The sequence below is a fragment of the Nannobrachium achirus genome (assembly GCF_963921795.1).
Source record: "Nannobrachium achirus genome assembly, chromosome: 18".
NCBI classification, from domain to species: Eukaryota; Metazoa; Chordata; class Actinopteri; order Myctophiformes; family Myctophidae; genus Nannobrachium; species Nannobrachium achirus.
The window spans coordinates 2,183,035-2,203,435 of record NC_137825.1 but is presented as its reverse complement, the minus strand read 5'-3'; the positions used below and the strand labels follow the sequence as shown (position 1 = coordinate 2,203,435).

Here is a 20,401-nt window from a genome sequence, read left to right as displayed (position 1 = left end):
CAGCATTTTTCCTGAAAGTGATTTTAATAACTATAAAAAAAAAATACATTTAAAATGTGTTTAGTTCTGTTTACAGGTGCAGTGGCCAGACACACACACACACACACACACACACACACACACACACACACACACACACACACACACACACACACACACACACACACACACACACACACACACACACACACACACACACACACACACACACACACACACACTATTTGACAATTTGGCCAATATTTAATTTGTCATTTTAGAGGTTTATATTAAAAAGTCCTTAAATTGTCACTAGAAATGTGCAGATACCCTCTATACCAGGGGTCTTCAACCTTTTCAGGCCAAGGACCCCTTAGTCAAGAAAGAGATGAAGCAGGGACCCCCACAACCCATAGATACCATATAGTTTCATCATTTGATAGCATAATAATCTGTGTATTTTTTTTCATGTCACAAACACAAATTGATTCATGTCAATTTGTGTTTTCAGATATTTAACCACATCAATACTTAATAAACTTTACCTTTCATTCTGTACTTTGTCTGCTCTTTTTCCCCTCTACACCAAATCTCTTTAGCTGAAAATAGCCGATCTGCAAGCTCACGCCTTGTGAGCTTGTAGATTGGCTATTTTTGGCTAAAGATATCAGAATATGGACGCCAGGGTTCAAGTGGTTAATATAAAAAATCACACAAAGATTTGGAGGACCCCCTGTTGTAGCTCTGAGGACCCCCTAGGGGTCCCGGACCTCCTGTTGAAGACCGCTGCTCTATACACTTTGACTTTATGTTGTTCCTGAGCCACAGCCGCCCAACAAAGTATAGTCAGGCTTTACTTGGGAGACGTAATGAGGAGGAGATTCACACACAACGCTTCAATGTGAAGGCAAAGAAAGACGAGACTCGGGCGACCGCGGACGCCTGCACGAAAGAGCCGACGAGCAGTCGGCTCCTGGGGAAAGGGGAGCGTCCCCCAGCACCCCAACTTCCCACGCTAATGTTGTTTTCACCAGCGTGTTCAGAAGCCAGGGGAGAAAGCAGAGAGCTTCATAAGGGCTTTATATGACCTGTCTGAACAGTGAACAATGTGACTTTGGCGCGATCCGAGGAGAGAATATCCAGGACCGGATTGTCGTTGGGATGCTGGACAAAGAAGTCTCATGTAAGCTGCAATTGATGCAAGATTTGACATTATCTCAGACTGTACAGACGAAGAGGCTGAAGAGATTGCTACGCACGTCAACATGCAGGGAGAGGCAGTGCATGAAGTCACTAAGCAGAGCTACAAGCAGGCTTGGGGCGGTATGGACATTTTGTTATCGCGGTTATCGTCTTCCCATTACCGACGGTATAGCGGTAATTACCGCATCCCCGTATCTTTTAATTAAGGTTCGGCGATAAGCCAAACTATTGCTATCATCTTCCCAAAATTCGCCGCTCAACAGTCCGACTGCCCGAGTTATACTGATTCTGTAAACTCACGTCTCAAATCGCATTGATTGAGTGGTGATGTAAGCATATAGACAGGTTTTAGTTACAAGACTTGACAGAAAAGGTAGTAAAATCGCCGACGGGGCACAACGCGCTCCTGCAATTGGAGTCAGCGACGTGGTGGAAAAAGTAAAAGCTAGTTTAATTTTCGGTTTTAGTCCTAGGGGCTCGCGCTCCGCCCGTATGAATGAAAAAGAAACTGCCACAATGTATGTATAAACATACTTGTGTCGTGTGGATTATAGAGAAAGTTAACGCTGCTCCAATAGCAGACTACGAGGCTGCTGCCCAGTGCAGTGCAGGTCTGTGTCTCCGAATCTGACGTAAAAGCCTGAGCTTCCAAACATGTGGTAGGCGGCCCAAAGCAGAGCGGCATGGAGTGCATGCGGTCCTCGTTTCTCCCCCGTTTTAAAACTCGCTCGTTCTCAATAACAAATGACTCTATTTTGTCTTTTTTTACCACGGTAAGGACCCTGACACCGCGGTAGGCCGCGGTATACCGCGATACGGCGGTTACCGTCCCCAACCCTAGCTACAAGTCCCTATAGTCTAAACCACAGGGGTCTTCAACAGGGGGTCCGTGACCGCTAGGGGGTCCGCGGGGATACTGCAGGGGGCCCCAAAATTGTTAGAGAAAAAAAAACATGATTCTGTCAATTTTCAATAGCTTGTAAACATGATTATTGTGCAATTGACAGATTGTTAGTGATAGATTGATAGTATTGACATTGGTTCTCAGTTAATAAGGTATGTTTATAAATGGCAGTGGTACGGCCATTTGTACATGCATGTTGGATGGAGCAGTGACCCACGAGGTCACTGCTCCATCCAACTCCATCTCCCCATCAGTTTGGGGGTCCCTGGCCTGAAAACGTTGAAGACCCCTGGTCTAAACCACAGAGTGGGCCAAAAGACGTGGGGAAATGAAAAGAAATGTGTCAAAAAACAACGTAGTAAAGATGAAGGCTGCCTTGCTAAAAATTCCACCTGTCATGTTTGTCACAAATCTGGACATAGAGCATCGCAGCGGAAGTGGTCTACTGGTGTCACTTAAAAATCATCATTCATTTTCCCCATAGACTTTTACAAAAATATTCATAACAATTATGTTAAGCCTCGAACCAAGCCATCCAGGATGGCAGTGAATCATGACCATACAACCTTTCTTTCTATGAAAAGAACATTTTGAAAATCGCTAAACAAAGGGTGTTTATTAAATGTAGTATTTCAAATAATGAAATATTAAAATATGTTTTCATATAGGATCAAAGGTTGTATAGTCATGATTCACTGCAATCCTGGATGGCTTGGTTCTAGGCTTGACATAATTGTTTAAATATTTTTGTAAAAGTCTATGGGGAAAATGAAAGACGATTTTTAAGTGACACCAGTAAACCACTAAGCGCGCACGGATGCACACAGGCTGCACCCAGCCACCGCTCGCCGGCCCGATCCATTCACTCAGACCACCACCTCAAGCTGAACCCAAACAAGACAGAGCTCCCCATACAAGATCTCTCTATTTCCATACATAATGCATTGGTGACTTCGGTTCCTGCTGCTAGAAACCTTGGTGTGGTCCTGGACAGCCAGCTATCATTCAGGGCACACATTGCATCAGTCACCCGGTCCTGTAGGTTCACTCTCTTTAACATCCGTAGAATCAGACCTTTCCTCACCCAGGAGTTAGCCCAGCTCCTCATCCAGACATCTGTCATATCAAAACTTGACTATTGTAACTCTCTCCTCACTGGTCTCCCAGCATGTGCACTTAAGCCTCTCCGACTGATCCAAAATAACGCGGCACGACTGGTCTTCAACCAGACAAAATTATCACATGTCTCCCTTCTTCTCCGCTCCCTCCACTGGCTCCCGGTTGGCGGTTGCAGCCCTTATAGAATACAAAACACTGATGCTGACCTTCAAAGCAGCCAAAGGTATGGCTCCTCCATACCTCCAAAACCTGATCAACCCCTACAACCCCACCCGTTCACTCAGATCAGCCAACACAGGGATGCTGGTCAAAAATCCACTCATCCTAGACAGTTCACCCTCCTGGCCCTCAAACTGTGGAATAAACTCCCTGTCGCACCGAGGCCGCGTTCCCACAGTAGATGCATTTGCGTTCTGCATAACAAGTGCATCTTCAAAGTCTCTTAAAAAACTAATCCATTTCCCACAATGCTTTGCGGGACGTGGGCCGTTCTGCATACACGTCAAGTCGTCAACGTGATGTGAAATGTACACCACATATAACTTCCTGCTTTGAGTTACGTTGAAAAGCCTTCACTGGACACTCTCCAAACCCATGAATGTCCAGAGCTTTATCCATCTGGTCACTATTCTGACTATTCTGACCATCCCCCCACAGCATGTGGATCTCTGAAGACGCCATCAATGTGTTTATCTGCTACCATCCCAATAACAACGTTCTCTCCTTGGTAATTTCCTGCAATTATCTTCCTTTTATTTTTATTTCCCCTTGTATCTTCATCATCAATGTCAATGACAACTAAATATTCAGATTACCGCTTCACATGACAAGCCACCAGGCTCTGCTCTCCCAAGTGGATTTCCAATAATAATCTCCCTGATTGGCTACAGGTTCAGCCTCATCACTGCTCTTACCTGTTCAACAAGTTGATCTGTCAGGGCTTCAGAAGGGAAGTGTTTCTGGACCAGTTCTGTCACTCTAACAACATCAGCAGCAGCAGAGGCAGGTGATTGGTTCTCCAAGATGTCACTCAAGAGGTCAGCCACACCTCCTGAACCTGCCAGCACCAACCAGGGTGTGGCGCTCTTCAGAGACAGATCCAACCTCTGATGAAGATATGAGAGAGAGAGAGAGAGAGAGAGAGAGAGAGAGAGAGAGAGAGATTTTATTGTAAAAGCTTTATTAAAACCATATCTTTCCAATTCCGCTCATATTATAACAAAAATATATTCATGTCATGTCTGTGTGAGAGAGACAGACAGACAGACAGACAGACAGACAGACAGACAGACAGACAGACAGACAGACAAACAGACAGAGCGTAGGTAGGTATAAATACAAATAATGTCAACATTGCCTATTGCAGCCTGGTTCTTATTTGTTTACATTCTTCCAATGTATAAATAAATGAGAAGTAATTTCTGGTTATTGGTTCATCTGTTGTCAGTGTTATATAGATATAGAATAGGACACAGACAAGCTGGAGTTGTTAAATACCTTGCTAAATACCAGTAGCTATGATGATAATAAATAAGCAGCTATGACAAAGATAAAAACTAATATTACTCTTATAAGTCTCCTCCTGGCTCATAAGTCATACTGTATACAATCATTGTAATGTAAATGATATTGGATGAATGATATCATAGTATTAAGAAGCAGTGATTGTACCTCCAGCATGGATAACTCTCCTGATATGAGCATGCAGAGGACAGGAACGGTAATGCTGCTGCTGTCTGTAAGAAAAGAAAATGCCGTAAAATTGTAACGGACCCGGGATGGAAAAACCTTTATTTTGAAATATCATGCCCAGGGGTGTCACACCAGATTCTGCCCCCCCCCCCCCCCCCCCCCCCCCCCCCCCCTCCCCCTTCATAGGGGGAGGGGGTTTAACCCATTTAGACTGGGAACGCATTATTACGCATTATTTTGTGCTTTAACTATTGAAAAATAGCAGATCTACAAGCTCACAGCGCGGTACCGAGTGCCACGCTGTGAGCTTGGAGATCGGCTATTTTTGAAAAATCTTGAACATTTTGTGCAAGTCTTTGAATATTTAAAATCTTAACATTTTTGAACAAACCTGTTTCTATGTCAGTGGTGCTCAAACCTTTTCATGCGAAGGACTGCTAAAATTATGTATTTGGCCATGGACCCCCATCTCAAAATATTTAGTTCCAGGGACACCCCTAGAAGCAAATCTTTTGCAAAAAATCGAGTGTCTGCGAGGCGCAAATGTTGGCAAATGTGGTTCGCAGCCCCAACAGGACCGGTATTGGGACGGTCCTCGCACCAAGGAGCGGAGGAGAAACCTCCTCTCTGGCGCATTTTAAAACTCGTTCGCTCATGCTCAATTCAAGTGTATTCAAACCGTTACATTCTTCTTATAGGCCTACTCTTATTAAGAATAAAAGGCAAATAAGAGCAGGCGATAACCCGCCCGCCCCGCCGACCGCCAATTGAGTCTGAAATCTTGACCGTGGTCAACGGGTCGGCCACTGCGGGCCCCCCATGAACGTTCTTCTTAAGGGAGGGGGTTTAACCCATTTAGACTGGGAACGCATTATTATGCATTATTCTGTGCTTTAACTATTGAAAAATAGCAGATATACAAGCTCACAGCGCGGTACCGAGTGCCGCGCTGTGAGCTTGTAGATCTGCTATTTTTTTTAAATCTTGAACATTTGTGCAAATCTTTGAATATTTAAAATCCTTCTATGTTTCTATGTCAGTGGTGCTCAAACCTTTTCATGCGAAGGACTGCCAAAATTATATGTATTTGGCCACGGACCCCCATCTCTAAATATTTAGTTCCAGGGACCCCCCCAGAAGCAATTGTTTGGTGAAAAAAACTAAAACAAAACATACAGTATATATTCAAAGATTTGCTCACATTTTCACGACTTTAAAAAAAAAACTAGCAGATCTACAAGCTTGCAGCGCGGCACTCGGTGCCGTGCTGTCAGCTTGTATATCTGCTATTTTTCAATAGCTAAAGTATAAAATAATTAAGGCCCCTCCACTTTGGGCCCTGGTAACTCAGTCCCAAAGTCATACAGTAGATGGAAAAACAATCAATAGCTGTTGTCTAGCAGAAGTTCAACACAAAAACAACTACAGATAAACTATTGTAGTTTCTGCTATTTTACTACTTCTAAGTCACCTTTTGATACGGGCATTAATTCCACTAACAAACAAATCATCAACGTCCACCATCTCTTACCCTTGATGTGTCGTGTGGCAATGTGTTCCTCGAACTTGACCCAGAAGTTCTTCTCTCCTCCTCTGTGACCTTCTCTCCCATCATCCACCAGCAGGAAGTGCCAATGGTTCTTCTCCAGACAACAGGAGGCACTGGTTCTGTTCTCAACAGAGTACTGAACATATCTGTCCTGAGATGGAAGAAAACAGGAATTACATCTATTAATGTATGTAGTTATGTAATAGTAGACATTACTAGTAGTACTGTTGTTGTCCAGGTGTTTCTGGTCAGTCTAAGATGGGGGGGCAGGGGGGGGGGCATATGACTCCATATGGATCCTACACAGGAAGTTGTGAGTATATTTAATTCAAAAAGGGGTCAATATTTACTAAACTAAAATTTCACATTGTCAAAATCTAGGGGTGGATATTGGCAAGAATCTCGCAATGCAAAACGTATCATGATACTTGGGTCACGATGCAATAGTATCACGATATATTGCGAATCTTTGCGATGCGATACTATTGCGATATATCAGCTTTAAAAGCTGAAGACGCTGCTCTAATGTTGTTGTTTTTCTCGTTCAGAGCCATTTTCTCGAGAGACCTCACTCACTGAACCATGGGAAGGGGAAGTAGCTACTATAGGACAGCGACATCTAGGGCAGGGGTTTTCAAAGTGGGTGACGGGGCACCCTGGGGTGCCGCGACGGCAGTCCACGGGTGCCGCGAGATCATTTGATAATATTTGGGATTTATTTGGACACTTGAAAAAATACTTAGTATCATTTTAAACTTGAAGTACAACGTTATTTTCAGTCAGTTCTAACCATAATGGCTATTATCTTAATGTTTTCCTTGCAAAATAATCACTAAAATATCGTCACTGTCGGGCAGAAACCTTGTATGCGAGGCGTTGTGTGCTTGTAGATCTGCTGTTTTCACTAGTTTAGTATATTTTATAGATGTGTGCTTGTAGATCTGCTGTTTTCACTAGTTTCGTATATTTTATGACAAATACAAAACAAACGGTTTTGGACATACAAGGTTTCCACCAGACAACAACAATATGCTATAAATATAAGGTGCTGGGAGTGAAAATTATAATGCAGGGGTGCCTCGGATAAAAAAAAATATTTATGGGGTGTCCTGAGACAAAACAGTTTGGGAACCCCTGATCTAGAGGCAGCAGAGTGTCAGGACCAGACTTCTACCATTGGTTCCTATGCATGGGAACAGATTTTATTTTCCTCAAAGTATCGCGATACTACGGCCTCAAGTATCGATACAGTATTGTCAAATAAACTATCGCGATGTATTGCCATATCGATTATATTGCCCACCCCTATCAAAAACAATGATATCACATTGTAATCTCAGTATTTATTATTATTAGAGAGTCGCAGTAACATAATAAACAGGACATTTAATATCAGTACATACAGTAGTAGTAGTAATAGTGTTATTTGGTAATTTTCACTTTGATTTACAATATTATTTCATTTCATTTATATTCATTTCATTTTGACCAGAAAGGGTTAGGCTGAAGCCCATGGCTTATTTTGCCAACCCTTGTTACATTTGTTTTATGTCAAAAATGCAAAGAAAGCAGTAAAAAAAAAGAAGAAAAAAACAGCAAAAACAGGAACACATATCTGGAAGTTAGATAAATAGTAATGTATACATACACCGTATATACAAATATACACATATTTATACATACAGCCACAGCTCTACTACTGTAATTATGACAAATATAAATAATTATGTTATTTATATTTGTCATAATTACAGTAGTAGAGTACAGTATGGTACAGTACAGTTAATAATGTGATGTACATATAGTAGAGTTCTGTAGCAAGAATGATCATTCTATGAAGATGATTAATCAGATGGAGGAATGTGTAAACAGTGTTTGTGTGTCAATACCTCAGGGTCGACCAAATGTTCTCTGTTGTATAAAACGGCCCAGGGAGAGATCGCCACCGCCCAGACCTCGCTGTCCCTCACCGCCTCTCCTACACATCTCCCTACGCCTTCATCAAAGCCTTCTGTCAGGATCCAGGGCCAGCCTCCTGTGGCTGTGTGTGTGTGTGTGTGTGTGTGTGTGTGTGTGTGTGTGTGTGTGTGTGTGTGTGTGTGTGTGTGTGTGTGTGTGTGTGTGTGTGTGTGTGTGTGTGTGTGTGTGTGTGTGTGTGTGTGTGTGTGTGTGTGTGTGAGACAGACAGAGAGAGAGATACATCATTGCTATAGAGTTTGTTCAGTAACAGTGTTAAACAGTGTTAATGTGCAGTGGTGCAAACAGTACTCTTTTTACTTAAATGAAAGTATCAATACTGCAATGGAGAAATACTCAGTTACAAGTAAAAGTCTGGTATAAAGAAATTACTTGAGTAAAAGATCGGTTACTTTCAAATAGCCAACATTTAAATAGGGCTGAAGTGGTTTACTGTGTGTACAGTATGTGTTCTAAAATCTACATATAATTGTTGTGGAGTTAAAGTACAATATTATCCTCTGAGATGTAGTGGAGTAAAAATATAGAAAATTGGACATACTCCATTAAAGTGAAAGTACCTTGAATTCGTACTCAAGTAAAGTTCTTGAGTAAATGTACTTAGTTACTTTACACCACTGATATTGTGACAGTAATCATTGCTATAGAGTGTGTGTTCAGTAACAGTGTTAAATAGCTCTATATTGTGACAGTAATCATTGCTATAGAGTGTTTGTTCAGTAACAGTGTTAAATAGCTCTATATTGTGACAGTAATCATTGCTATAGAGTGTTTGTTCAGTAACAGTGTTAAACAGCTCTATATTGTGACAGTAATCATTGCTATAGAGTGTGTGTTCAGTAACAGTGTTAAATAGCTCTATATTGTGACAGTAATCATTGCTATAGAGTGTTTGTTCAGTAACAGTGTTAAATAGCTCTATATTGTGACAGTAATCATCGCTATAGAGTGTTTTGTTCAGTAACAGTGTTAGCTCTATATTGTGACAGTAATCATCGCTATAGAGTGTTTGTTCAGTAACAGTGTTAAATAGCTCTATATTGTGACAGTAATCATTGCTATAGAGTGTTTGTTCAGTAACAGTGTTAAATAGCTCTATATTGTGACAGTAATCATTGCTATAGAGTGTTCAGTAACAGTGTTAAATAGCTCTATATTGTGACAGTAATCATTGCTATAGAGTGTTCAGTAACAGTGTTAAATAGCTCTATATTGTGACAGTAATCATTGCTATAGAGTGTTTGTTCAGTAACAGTGTTAAATAGCTCTATATTGTGACAGTAATCATTGCAATAGAGTGTTTGTTCAGTAACAGTGTTAAATAGCTCTATATTGTGACAGTAATCATTGCTATAGAGTGTTTGTTCAGTAACAGTGTTAAATAGCTCTATATTGTGACAGTAAACATTGCTATAGAGTGTTCAGTAACAGTGTTAAATAGCTCTATATTGTGACAGTAATCATTGCTATAGAGTGTTTGTTCAGTAACAGTGTTAAATAGCTCTATATTGTGACAGTAATCATTGCTATAGAGTGTTTGTTCAGTAACAGTGTTAAATAGCTCTATATTGTGAAAGTAATCATTGCTATAGAGTGTTTGTTCAGTAACAGTGTTAAATAGATCTATATTGTGACAGTAATCATTGCTATAGAGTGTTTGTTCAGTAACAGTGTTAAATAGCTCTATATTGTGAAAGTAATCATTGCTATAGAGTGTTTGTTCAGTAACAGTGTTAAATATATCTATATTGTGACAGTAATCATTGCTATAGAGTGTTTGTTCAGTAACAGTGTTAAATATCTCTATATTGTGACAGTAATCATTGCTATAGAGTGTTTGTTCAGTAACAGTGTTAAATAGCTCTATATTGTGACAGTAATCATTGCTATAGAGCAGGGGTCTTTCAGGCCAGGGACCCCTTAGTTGAGAGAGAGATGAAGCAGGGACCCCCACAACCTGTTCATTGATCTTCGTTTGACAGCACGATCATCGTGTATTTTGGATTCATGCCAATTTTTGTTTTCAGATATTTAACCACTTGAACTGTCAATACTTAATAAACTTGACCTTTCACTCTGTACTTTGTCTGCTCTTTTTCCCCTCTACATCAAAGCTCTTTGCCAAAAATAGCCGATCTACAAGCTCACAACGCCTCGCAGTGCGAGGCGTTGTGAGCTTGTAGATCTGCTATTTTTGGCTAAAGTTCTCAGAATATGGACACTGGGGTTCAAGTGGTTAATAAAAAAGGAGAAAATAACGTTCTATCACTCAAAGATTTGGAGGACCCCCTGTTGTAACTCTGAGGACCCTCTAGGGGTCCCGGACCCCCTGTTGAAGACCCCTGCTATAGAGTGTTTGTTCGGTAACAGGAGCTCTTTAATGAACAGAAAATACATGTTCAGGTTTTTACACACACGTCACACACACACACACACACGCATGCACGTGCACACACACGCAAGTTACAGCACATGCACTGCGCACACACACACACACACACACACACACACACACACACACACACACACACACACACACACACACACACACACACACACACACACCTGTTTTAACCAAGGCTTTGACCAGTCCCTCTCTGATGACCTCCTGGACCCAGGGTTTGACCTCTGACCTTCCTTCTCCTCCCACCACAGACACCACCAAGGGGGGTGTCTTCATACCCCACCCATCATCTCTAACACTCCTAGTCATCAGGTCGTAGACATGGGAGGGTTCAGTGAGTGATGACAGACGCAGGAACTACAGGTGATCAAAGAGACCAATCAGAAGATGACAGTGATGGACATGATCAACATAAATACACTCTCAACTCTCATATCAAGAGGGGCGGGGCTTATATTACACACTCACTTCTACCCTTAATGTCTGTTCTAAAGTTGGAGTTTGTGTGTGTGCGGTTACGTGTGTGTGCGGTTACGTGTGTGTGTGTGTGTGTGTGTGTGTGTGTGTGTGTGTGTGTGTGTGTGTGTTTGTGTGTGTGTGTGTGTGTGTGTGTGTGTGTGCGGTTACATGTGCATGTGTGTGTACGTGTGCATGTGCGCGAACGTGAGTGTATGTGTGTGTGTGTGTGTGTGTGGGGGGGGGGGGGGGGGGGTACAGCTGTCTGTCTGTTGTCATAAACGGTGCTGTTAGATAAAGGTTGCCCCCCCCCCCCCCGTGTGTGTGTGTGTGTGTGTGTGTGTGTGTGTGTGTGTGGGGTTACGTATGCGCGGTTCCGTGTGCACGGTTGCGTGTGTGCGTGTGCGTGTGTTTGGTTACATGTGTGTGTGTGTGCGGTTATGCGTGCACGGTTACATGTGCATGTGTGCAGTTGTGTGTACGTGTGCGTATGCCGTATGTGTGTGTGTGTTATGTATTGGGATGATTGAATGAAATCATCCTCAGGGACCTTAAAGTGATAACAACCTCCTCTTGACTGAATGATGTTAAACAGATGATGGAAGACAGCGTATCATGAAGCACAGAGAACATTGATCACATTGTCAGTCACACACTTACACCTCTGAGCATTCCCTCTCCCTCAAACTTCAACCATCCATAAGCATCAGTTTGCTGTTCAGAGGAGTGCAGCTCAGTGGTCCACTCAGTGTCCTCAGCTGTCTTGATGTCTGTTGGATGTCTGTCTCTGGGACGTCCACACTGACACTGTCCATCCCTGATGACACAACAGGACAACACATCAATACACCACTGCTTCTCAAAGTGGGGTCTGGGGACCCCCGGGGGTCCTCCAGGGGGGACCAGGGGGTCCCTAGCAAAATGAGTAAAGTTTTAAACTCTATTTTATCTTTCAGATGTTTAAAAACAGCCGATCTACAAGCTCACCACAACATGACACGTTGGGGACCCCCAGGGGACCCCAGCAGAATTAAGAACAGTTTAAACACATAAACTCTATTTTATCTTACAGATGTTTAAAAACAGCCGATCTACAAGCTCATCACAACGTGACACGTTTATTTTGTGCTTTAACTATTGAAAAATAGTAGATCTACAAGCTCACAGCGCGGCACCGAGTGCCGCGCTGCGAGCTTGTAGATCTGCTATTTTTGAAAAAATCACGAAATATCTTATAATATTTAATCCTTCTAAGGTTAAAAAAAGAGGTTTCTATGTATGTGCTCAAACCTTTTTTCATGTGAAGGACCCCCAAAATGATATGGTATTTGGCCACGGACCCCCTATTGAAAATAGTAGATCTACAAGCGCGCAGTGCGGCACTCAGTGCCGCGCTGCGAGCTTGTAGATCTGAGCTTGTATATCTCCTATTTTTAAAATAGTTAAGTCCCCTCCACCTTGGGCCCTAGTAACTCAGTCCCACGTTTATTTTGTGCTTTAACTATTGAAAAATAGCAGATCTACAAGCTTGCAACGCTGCACTCGCTGCGAGCTTGTAAATCTGCTATTTTTGAAAAATCATGAAATATCTTATAATATTTCAAATCCTTAAGGTTAAAAAAAAAGTTTTCTATGTCAGTGGTGCTCAAACTTTTTTTCATGTGAAGGACACCCAAAATGATAAGGTATTTGGCCACGGACCCCCTATTGAAAATAGTAGATCTACAAGCTAACGAGCTAGCGAGCTTGTAGATGATATGGTATTTGGCCATGGACCCCCCTTGTCAAAATATTTAGTTCCAAGGACCCCCCAGAAACAAAATTTTAGTTACAAATTTGTTCAAAGATTTGCACACATTTTCACGTCTTTTCAAAAATAGCAGATCTACAAGCTCACAGCGCGGCACCGGAAAAAAATAGCAGATCTACAAGCTCACAGCATGGCACTCGGTGCCGCGCTGTGAGCTTGTAGATCTGCTATTTTTGAAAAGACTGTTTTTGAAAAATCATGAAAAATTCTAAGGTTAAAAAAATCAAACATAAAAAAAAGTTTCTATTTCAGTGGTGCTCAAACTTTTTCATGTGAAGGACCCCCAAAATTATATGTATTTGGCCATGGACCCCCTATTGAAAATAGCTGATCTACAAGCTCACAGCACGGCACTCAGTGCCGCGCTGTGAGCTTGTAGATCTGCTATTTTTGAAAAATCATGAAATATCTTTGAATGTTTCAAACCTTCTAAGGCTTTTTGAAAAAAAAAAAAAAGGTTTCTAGTGGTGCTCAAACTTTTTTCATGTGAAGGACCCCCAAAATGATATGGTATTTGGCCACGGACCCCCCATGTCAAAATATTTAGTTCCAGGGACCCCCCCAGAAGCAAAATTTGAGTTACAAATAAGGGTGTAACGATACATTTTAATAGAGATTCGATACATATCACGATACATGGTTGATGATACGATACATGGACGATATTTGTTCATTCATGGCAATATGATACGATTCGATGCAATGATTTAAAATCGATATAGTAACTATTTAGCAAAGAAATTAAATCTGTGTGAAAGGTGTGGATAGTGCAGGTTTTTAAGGGAAACATGTATTATTATGGATATAAATAAGTAAACACAGTGATTATCTGCCAAATACATGGACATTGTATATTGACAAACCTGCACCTTGACATGAACCCAGAGATTACACACATTTATCGATAGACCAGTGTAGCTATATGGAAAGGAAAAGTAATTAAACCCCTCCTTTACATTTTTTCTTCTTAAAAATGCTAAATACAATGCACAAGTAGGTAGTATCGATACAATCGATTCTTTGCGATACGATTCGATTTTAGCTGTTTTCATTTCGATATACTTCCATTTTTTAAATTAAAAACAATATTTCGATACCGTTACTATATCGTTACACCCCTAGTTACAAATATTCGCTTAAAAAATAAATGAATTAAAAGATTTGCACACATTTTCACGACTTTTCATAAATAGCAGATCTACAAGCTCGCAGTGCGGCACCGGAAAAAAATAGCAGATCTACAAGCTCACAGCATGGCACTCGGTGCCGCGCTGTGAGCTTGTAGATCTGCTATTTTTGAAAAGACTGTTTTTGAAAAATCATGAAAAATTCTAAGGTTAAAAAAATCAAACATAAAAAAAAGTTTCTATTTCAGTGGTGCTCAAACTTTTTCATGTGAAGGACCCCCAAAATTATATGTATTTGGCCATGGACCCCCTATTGAAAATAGCTGATCTACAAGCTCACAGCACGGCACTCAGTGCCGCGCTGTGAGCTTGTAGATCTGCTATTTTTGAAAAATCATGAAATATCTTTGAATGTTTCAAACCTTCTAAGGCTTTTTGAAAAAAAAAAAAAAGGTTTCTAGTGGTGCTCAAACTTTTTTCATGTGAAGGACCCCCAAAATGATATGGTATTTGGCCACGGACCCCCATGTCAAAATATTTAGTTCCAGGGACCCCCCCAGAAGCAAAATTTGAGTTACAAATAAGGGTGTAACGATACATTTTAATAGAGATTCGATACATATCACGATACACGGTTGATGATACGATACATGGACGTTATTTGTTCATTCATGGCAATATGATACGATTCGATGCAATGATTTAAAATCGATATAGTAACTATTTAGCAAAGAAATTAAATCTGTGTGAAAGGTGTGGATAGTGCAGGTTTTTAAGGGAAACATGTATTATTATGGATATAAATAAGTAACCACAGTGATTATCTGCCAAATACATGGACATTGTATATTGACAAACCTGCACCTTGACATGAACCTAGAGATTACACACATTTATCGATAGACCAGTGTAGCTATATGGAAAGGAAAAGTAATTAAACCCCTCCTTTACATTTTTTCTTCTTAAAAATGCTAAATACAATGCACAAGTAGGTAGTATCGATACAATCGATTCTTTGCGATACGATTCGATTTTAGCTGTTTTCATTTCGATATACTTCCATTTTTTAAATTAAAAACAATATTTCGATACCGTTACTATATCGTTACACCCCTAGTTACAAATATTCGCTTAAAAAATAAATGAATTAAAAGATTTGCACACATTTTCACGACTTTTCATAAATAGCAGATCTACAAGCTCGCAGTGCGGCACTCTGTGCCACGCTGCGAGCTTGTAGATCTGAGCTTGTATATCTCCTATTTTTAACTCATTCTGTGCTAAAACCGAATAATTTCGGTTCTTTTTTTCCATTCCCATACTAATTTTTTAATCTATTTCGCTTACCCTGAGCTGCTAGTAGCGACGTGGGTGGTCCTGGCTCGTCCACCGCTTCACAACGAGCCATTCTACTTGTCGCGATGATTTATTCCATTGAAAATGGTTTAGAAAAAAGTTTAGAGCCCCCCCAAAAAAACGCTGTTTCAGCAAGACGTATTAAGGATTGCCAGAACCGAAATTTTTAGGTTCCTTTAGTAAAATGAATTAAATAATCGGAGGCCTCAACGTAGCCCCGGTCGAATTTTCCATCCAAGCACAAGGCCGCGATTCTGTTTACATGGCCCGTAATGGGAAAAAAAGGCCGCGCCACGCCGCCCACTCCAATAGAAAAACACATCTTTACAGCGGATTTTCTCCGGATTGTGTTCCGAGGCCAGCAGAAACGTTTTTTTGGCGGCTGAATAACTTTAGATCGGTCTTCTAAAAAATTACATAGCCGATTGCTAACTGAAAGCTAACTTCCTCCAGCTCGCTAGCATAGCACTCATTCCAGTGTATAGCCAAGCCAGCTCAGGCTGGGGACCCGGATGTGGTAGTGAATGTCTACGGGAGAATGGCTGGCACTCTAGCGGCACCTTGCGGCGCCCGGCAGTAATTGAGTTAAAATAATTAGGTCCCCTCCACCTTGGGCCCTAGTAACTCAGTCCCACGTTTATTTAGTGCTTTAACTATTGAAAAATAGCAGATCTACAAGCTTGTAGCGCGGCACTCGCTGCGAGCTTGTAGATCTGCTATTTTTGAAAAATCATGAAATATCTTATAATATTTCAAATCCTTCTAAGGTTAAAGGTTTCTATGTCAGTGGTGCTCAAACTTTTTTCATGTGAAGGACCCCCAAAATGATATGGTATTTGGCCACGGACCCCCTATTGAAAATAGCAGATCTACAAGCTAACAGCACGGTCTACAAGCTAACATGCCGATGCCGCACTGTGAGCTTGTATATCTCCACCCAGGGCCCTAGTAACTCAGTCTCATTACGGTATCTACAGGCTACACTGCATGTGTAATATTACATAGAATGAACAAAGTTAATCAATGAATGTTTTCAGGGCAGGTTATTCTTCTCCTCCTCGTTCAACTAAAGAAGGTTCTCTCCATCTCTCCGTGTCACTGTGCTGTGCTTGAAGGTCAATCAAATCCACGTCGTTGTTCTGATTGTAGCAACTGACACATCGTTTACAATGAATTGATAAACGCTCTCTCCTCTCCTCTCCTCTCCTCTCCTCTCCTCTCCCCTCCCCTCCCCTCCCCTCCCCTCCTCTCCTCTCCTCTCCTCTCTCATAGATATTATAATGTTGTTTTACTTCATTTAATATCCAAATACCTTAATAATAATAGTTAGTCTATAATAATATCATGGAGCAAGGAAACAGAAACTGGTTAGTTTACCTGGAATAATCTTCTATGAAGGTGTTGCACTCTCTTTTCTTGAAGTCTTCTGGTTTCCATATCTGTAAACATATTAGACACGTTATGATGTGTTATCATGTCTATATAACATTTAGATATCTGTAAACATATTAGACACAGGTTATGATATGTTATTATGTCTATATAACATTTAGATATCTGTAAACATATTAGACACAGGTTATGATGTGTTATTATGTCTATATAACATTTAGATATCTGTAAACATATTAGACACAGGTTATGATGTGTTATTATGTCTATATAACATTTAGATATCTGTAAACATATTAGACACATGTTATGATGTGTTATTATGTCTATATAACATTTAGATATCTGTAAACATATTAGACACAGGTTATGATGTGTTATTATGTCTATATAACATTTAGATATCTGTAAACATATTAGACACAGGTTATGATATGTTATTATGTCTATATAACATTTAGGATATCTGTAAACATATTAGACACAGGTTATGATGTGTTATTATGTCTATATAACATTTAGATATCTGTAAACATATTAGACACAGGTTATGATGTGTTATTATGTCTATATAACATTTAGATATCTGTAAACATATTAGACACAGGTTATGATATGTTATTATGTCTATATAACATTTAGATATCTGTAGATATCTGTAAACATAATTAGACACAGGTTATGATATGTTATTATGTCTATATAACATTTAGATATCTGTAAACATATTAGACACAGGTTATGATGTGTTATTATGTCTATATAACATTTAGATATCTGTAAACATATTAGACACAGGTTATGATATGTTATTATGTCTATATAACATTTAGATATCTGTAAACATATTAGACACATGTTATGATGTGTTATTATGTCTATATAATAGGGGTGTAACGATATAGTAACTGTATCGAAATATCGTTTTTAACTTAAAAAATCGAAGTATATCGAAATGAAAACAGCTAAAATCAAATTGTATCGTTTTATTTTGTATCGTATGGAATCGGCAGTGCAAAGAATCGATTGTATCGATACTACCTACTTGGGCATTGTATTTAGCATTTTTAAGAAGAAAAAACTAAAAGGAGGGGTTTAATTACTTTTCCTTTCCATATAGCTACACTGGTCTATGGATAAATGTGTGTAATCTCTGGGTTCATGTCAAGGTGCAGGTTTGTCAATAAACAATGTCCATGTATTTGTCAGATAATCACTGTGGTTACTTATTTATATCCATAATAATACATGTTTCCCTTGAAAACCTGCACTATCCACACCTTTCACACAGATTTAATTTCTTTGCTAAATAGTTACTATATCGATTTTAAATCACTGAATCGAATCGTATCGTATCGCCATGAATGAACCAATATCGTCCATGTATCGTATCGTCAACCATGTATCGTGATATGTATCGAATCGCTATTAAAATGTATCGTTACACCCCTACTATATAACATTTAGATATCTGTACACATATTAGACACAGGTGGGTGGGTGGGGGAAACATAATAATTGACACATGGAGTTAGGACAGCAATGGTTATATTCTTACCGGGCGCAGGATGGACTTCAGAGTATGTTCCTTATGAAGCCCAGTGGACTGACAGTCAGAGCACAGGTTATAGCTAGGATAACCACACTCTGTACACTGATACCTGGTCCCCACGATAGGATTCATCTGAAAGCCCTTACAAAGATATCCAGGGTGCTGGATGTTAGGATCAGCCTAACAAATCAAGAGAAACATTTTAGTATGAATGAATTGTGTCTAAAACTAGAAACCCCTCTCCTCAGAGCACAGGTCTCCACCAAATGAAAAAGTGTCTGGAGCAGGGGTCTTCAACCTTTCCAGGCCAAGGACCCCTTAGCTGAGAGAGAGATGTAGCAGGGACCCCCACTATATATGTATTGCATACAATTGAGTTGCAGATTAAAGATATTCAAATTTCAATATTCATCAGCATAGACTTGTTTGACAGCACTATGAGTGTATGTTGGATTAATGTGTATTTTCAGACATTCAACCACTTGAACCATTAGTCTGCCCTTCTTTTCCCTCTACACCAAATCTGCCAGAAATCGACAATCTGAGTACAAGCTCACAGTAGTAACATCTCCAGCACAGGAGACGTGGAGAAAGATGTACGGACGAGAATCGGCAAAGCTGCAGGAGTGTTCCAACGTCTTCGAAACATCTGGTCGTCCAAAGCCATCACTACGGCCATAAAGCTACGCCTTTACATGTCAGTGGTCTTCCCAACAGCGACCTACGCCTGTGAGACCTGGATGAAGACTGCCAGCATCACCAGCAAGTTGGCTGTCTTCCACAGACGGTGCCTCAGATACATCTTGAGGATCTTGTGGAGAGACCACATCACCAATGAAGAGGTGATGAGAAGGGTAGGGGTGCAACCCCTGTCATACACCGTCTCCGATAGGAGGAGGAGAATGACTGGGCACGTACTCCGACTGCCAGGAGGAAGAGAGGGAGGCCAAAGAAGACGTGGAGACAGACAGCCAAGGAAGACCTGAGAGAGATAGGAGTCAGTTGGCATGGAGCACGAAGTGTCGCCAGGGACCGGAACAAATGGAGGACTTGTCGCCCAATGTTCCAATGTCGCCCAATGTTCCAAAAGGAACGGGAGGAACTAAGTCTAAGTAAGTAAGTGAAGCTCACAACACCTTGCGCTTGTAGATCTGCTATTTTTGCCTAATGTTCCACTTCCGAATAGGGATGCTAGGGTTCATGTGGTTAATGTAAAAACATGATTCTATCACACAAAGATTTGGTGGCCCCCTGTAGTAACTCTGAGGACCACCTAGGGGTCCCGGACCCCCTGTTGAAGACCCCTGGTCTGGAGTGAAACTCAAAAGCCTGAGTAGACGTTAAAATGAAGATTACCAAACGTGTTGTAAAGTGCAGATATCTCTGTAAAGCTCTTCATAAAGAACATGTTTCATTTGTTACATGCAGATATCTCTGTAAAGCTCTTCATAAAGAACATGTTTCATTTGTTTACATGCAGATGTTTTGGTTCTTGGTTAAAGTTCTACACAGAGCAGAGGTTGGCAACTTTGATGATGGAGAGGACACTATATTTTCACTCTCACTCCAGAGGACCACATTGCATATATATACAGTCAAGCTCAAAATGTGTCAAAACGCGTCACAGTGCGACACATTTTGAGCTTGTAGATCTGCTTTTTTAATTGGAATCCTGAATAGTTTTTTGGCTATTTTTGTTATTTGAATCGTGAAAATTAGCACTTTTATTTAATTTCAAATGCATTTATATGTTCTTAACTTATATGAACTTAAATATAAATACATTGGACAATGTACATAAAAAAGACTAGTGCTAAACAAAAAGAAAGGAAACTTGACTTCGGTCCATTATATCTCCCCTTTAATAATACCACGAGAGTA

The 20,401-nt window shown here is 40.5% G+C and overlaps 1 protein-coding gene across 1 annotated transcript in view; it reads right to left on the bottom strand.

Moving 5' to 3' along the window:
- The window catches only part of LOC308302621 (transient receptor potential cation channel subfamily M member 4-like), a gene marked incomplete at both ends in the record, with an annotated part of 110,370 nt that overhangs the window by 72,471 nt on the left and 17,498 nt on the right, over positions 1 to 20,401 (bottom strand). Inside the window, 7 exons of the mRNA XM_080746877.1 lie at positions 4,120 to 4,262; positions 6,429 to 6,597; positions 10,999 to 11,184; positions 11,944 to 12,100; positions 16,954 to 17,015; positions 18,527 to 18,700; positions 19,257 to 19,331. Of these exons, the coding sequence (XP_080603003.1) occupies positions 4,120 to 4,262; positions 6,429 to 6,597; positions 10,999 to 11,184; positions 11,944 to 12,100; positions 16,954 to 17,015; positions 18,527 to 18,700; positions 19,257 to 19,331 (966 nt within the window). The remainder of the gene's footprint in view (positions 1 to 4,119; positions 4,263 to 6,428; positions 6,598 to 10,998; positions 11,185 to 11,943; positions 12,101 to 16,953; positions 17,016 to 18,526; positions 18,701 to 19,256; positions 19,332 to 20,401) is intronic.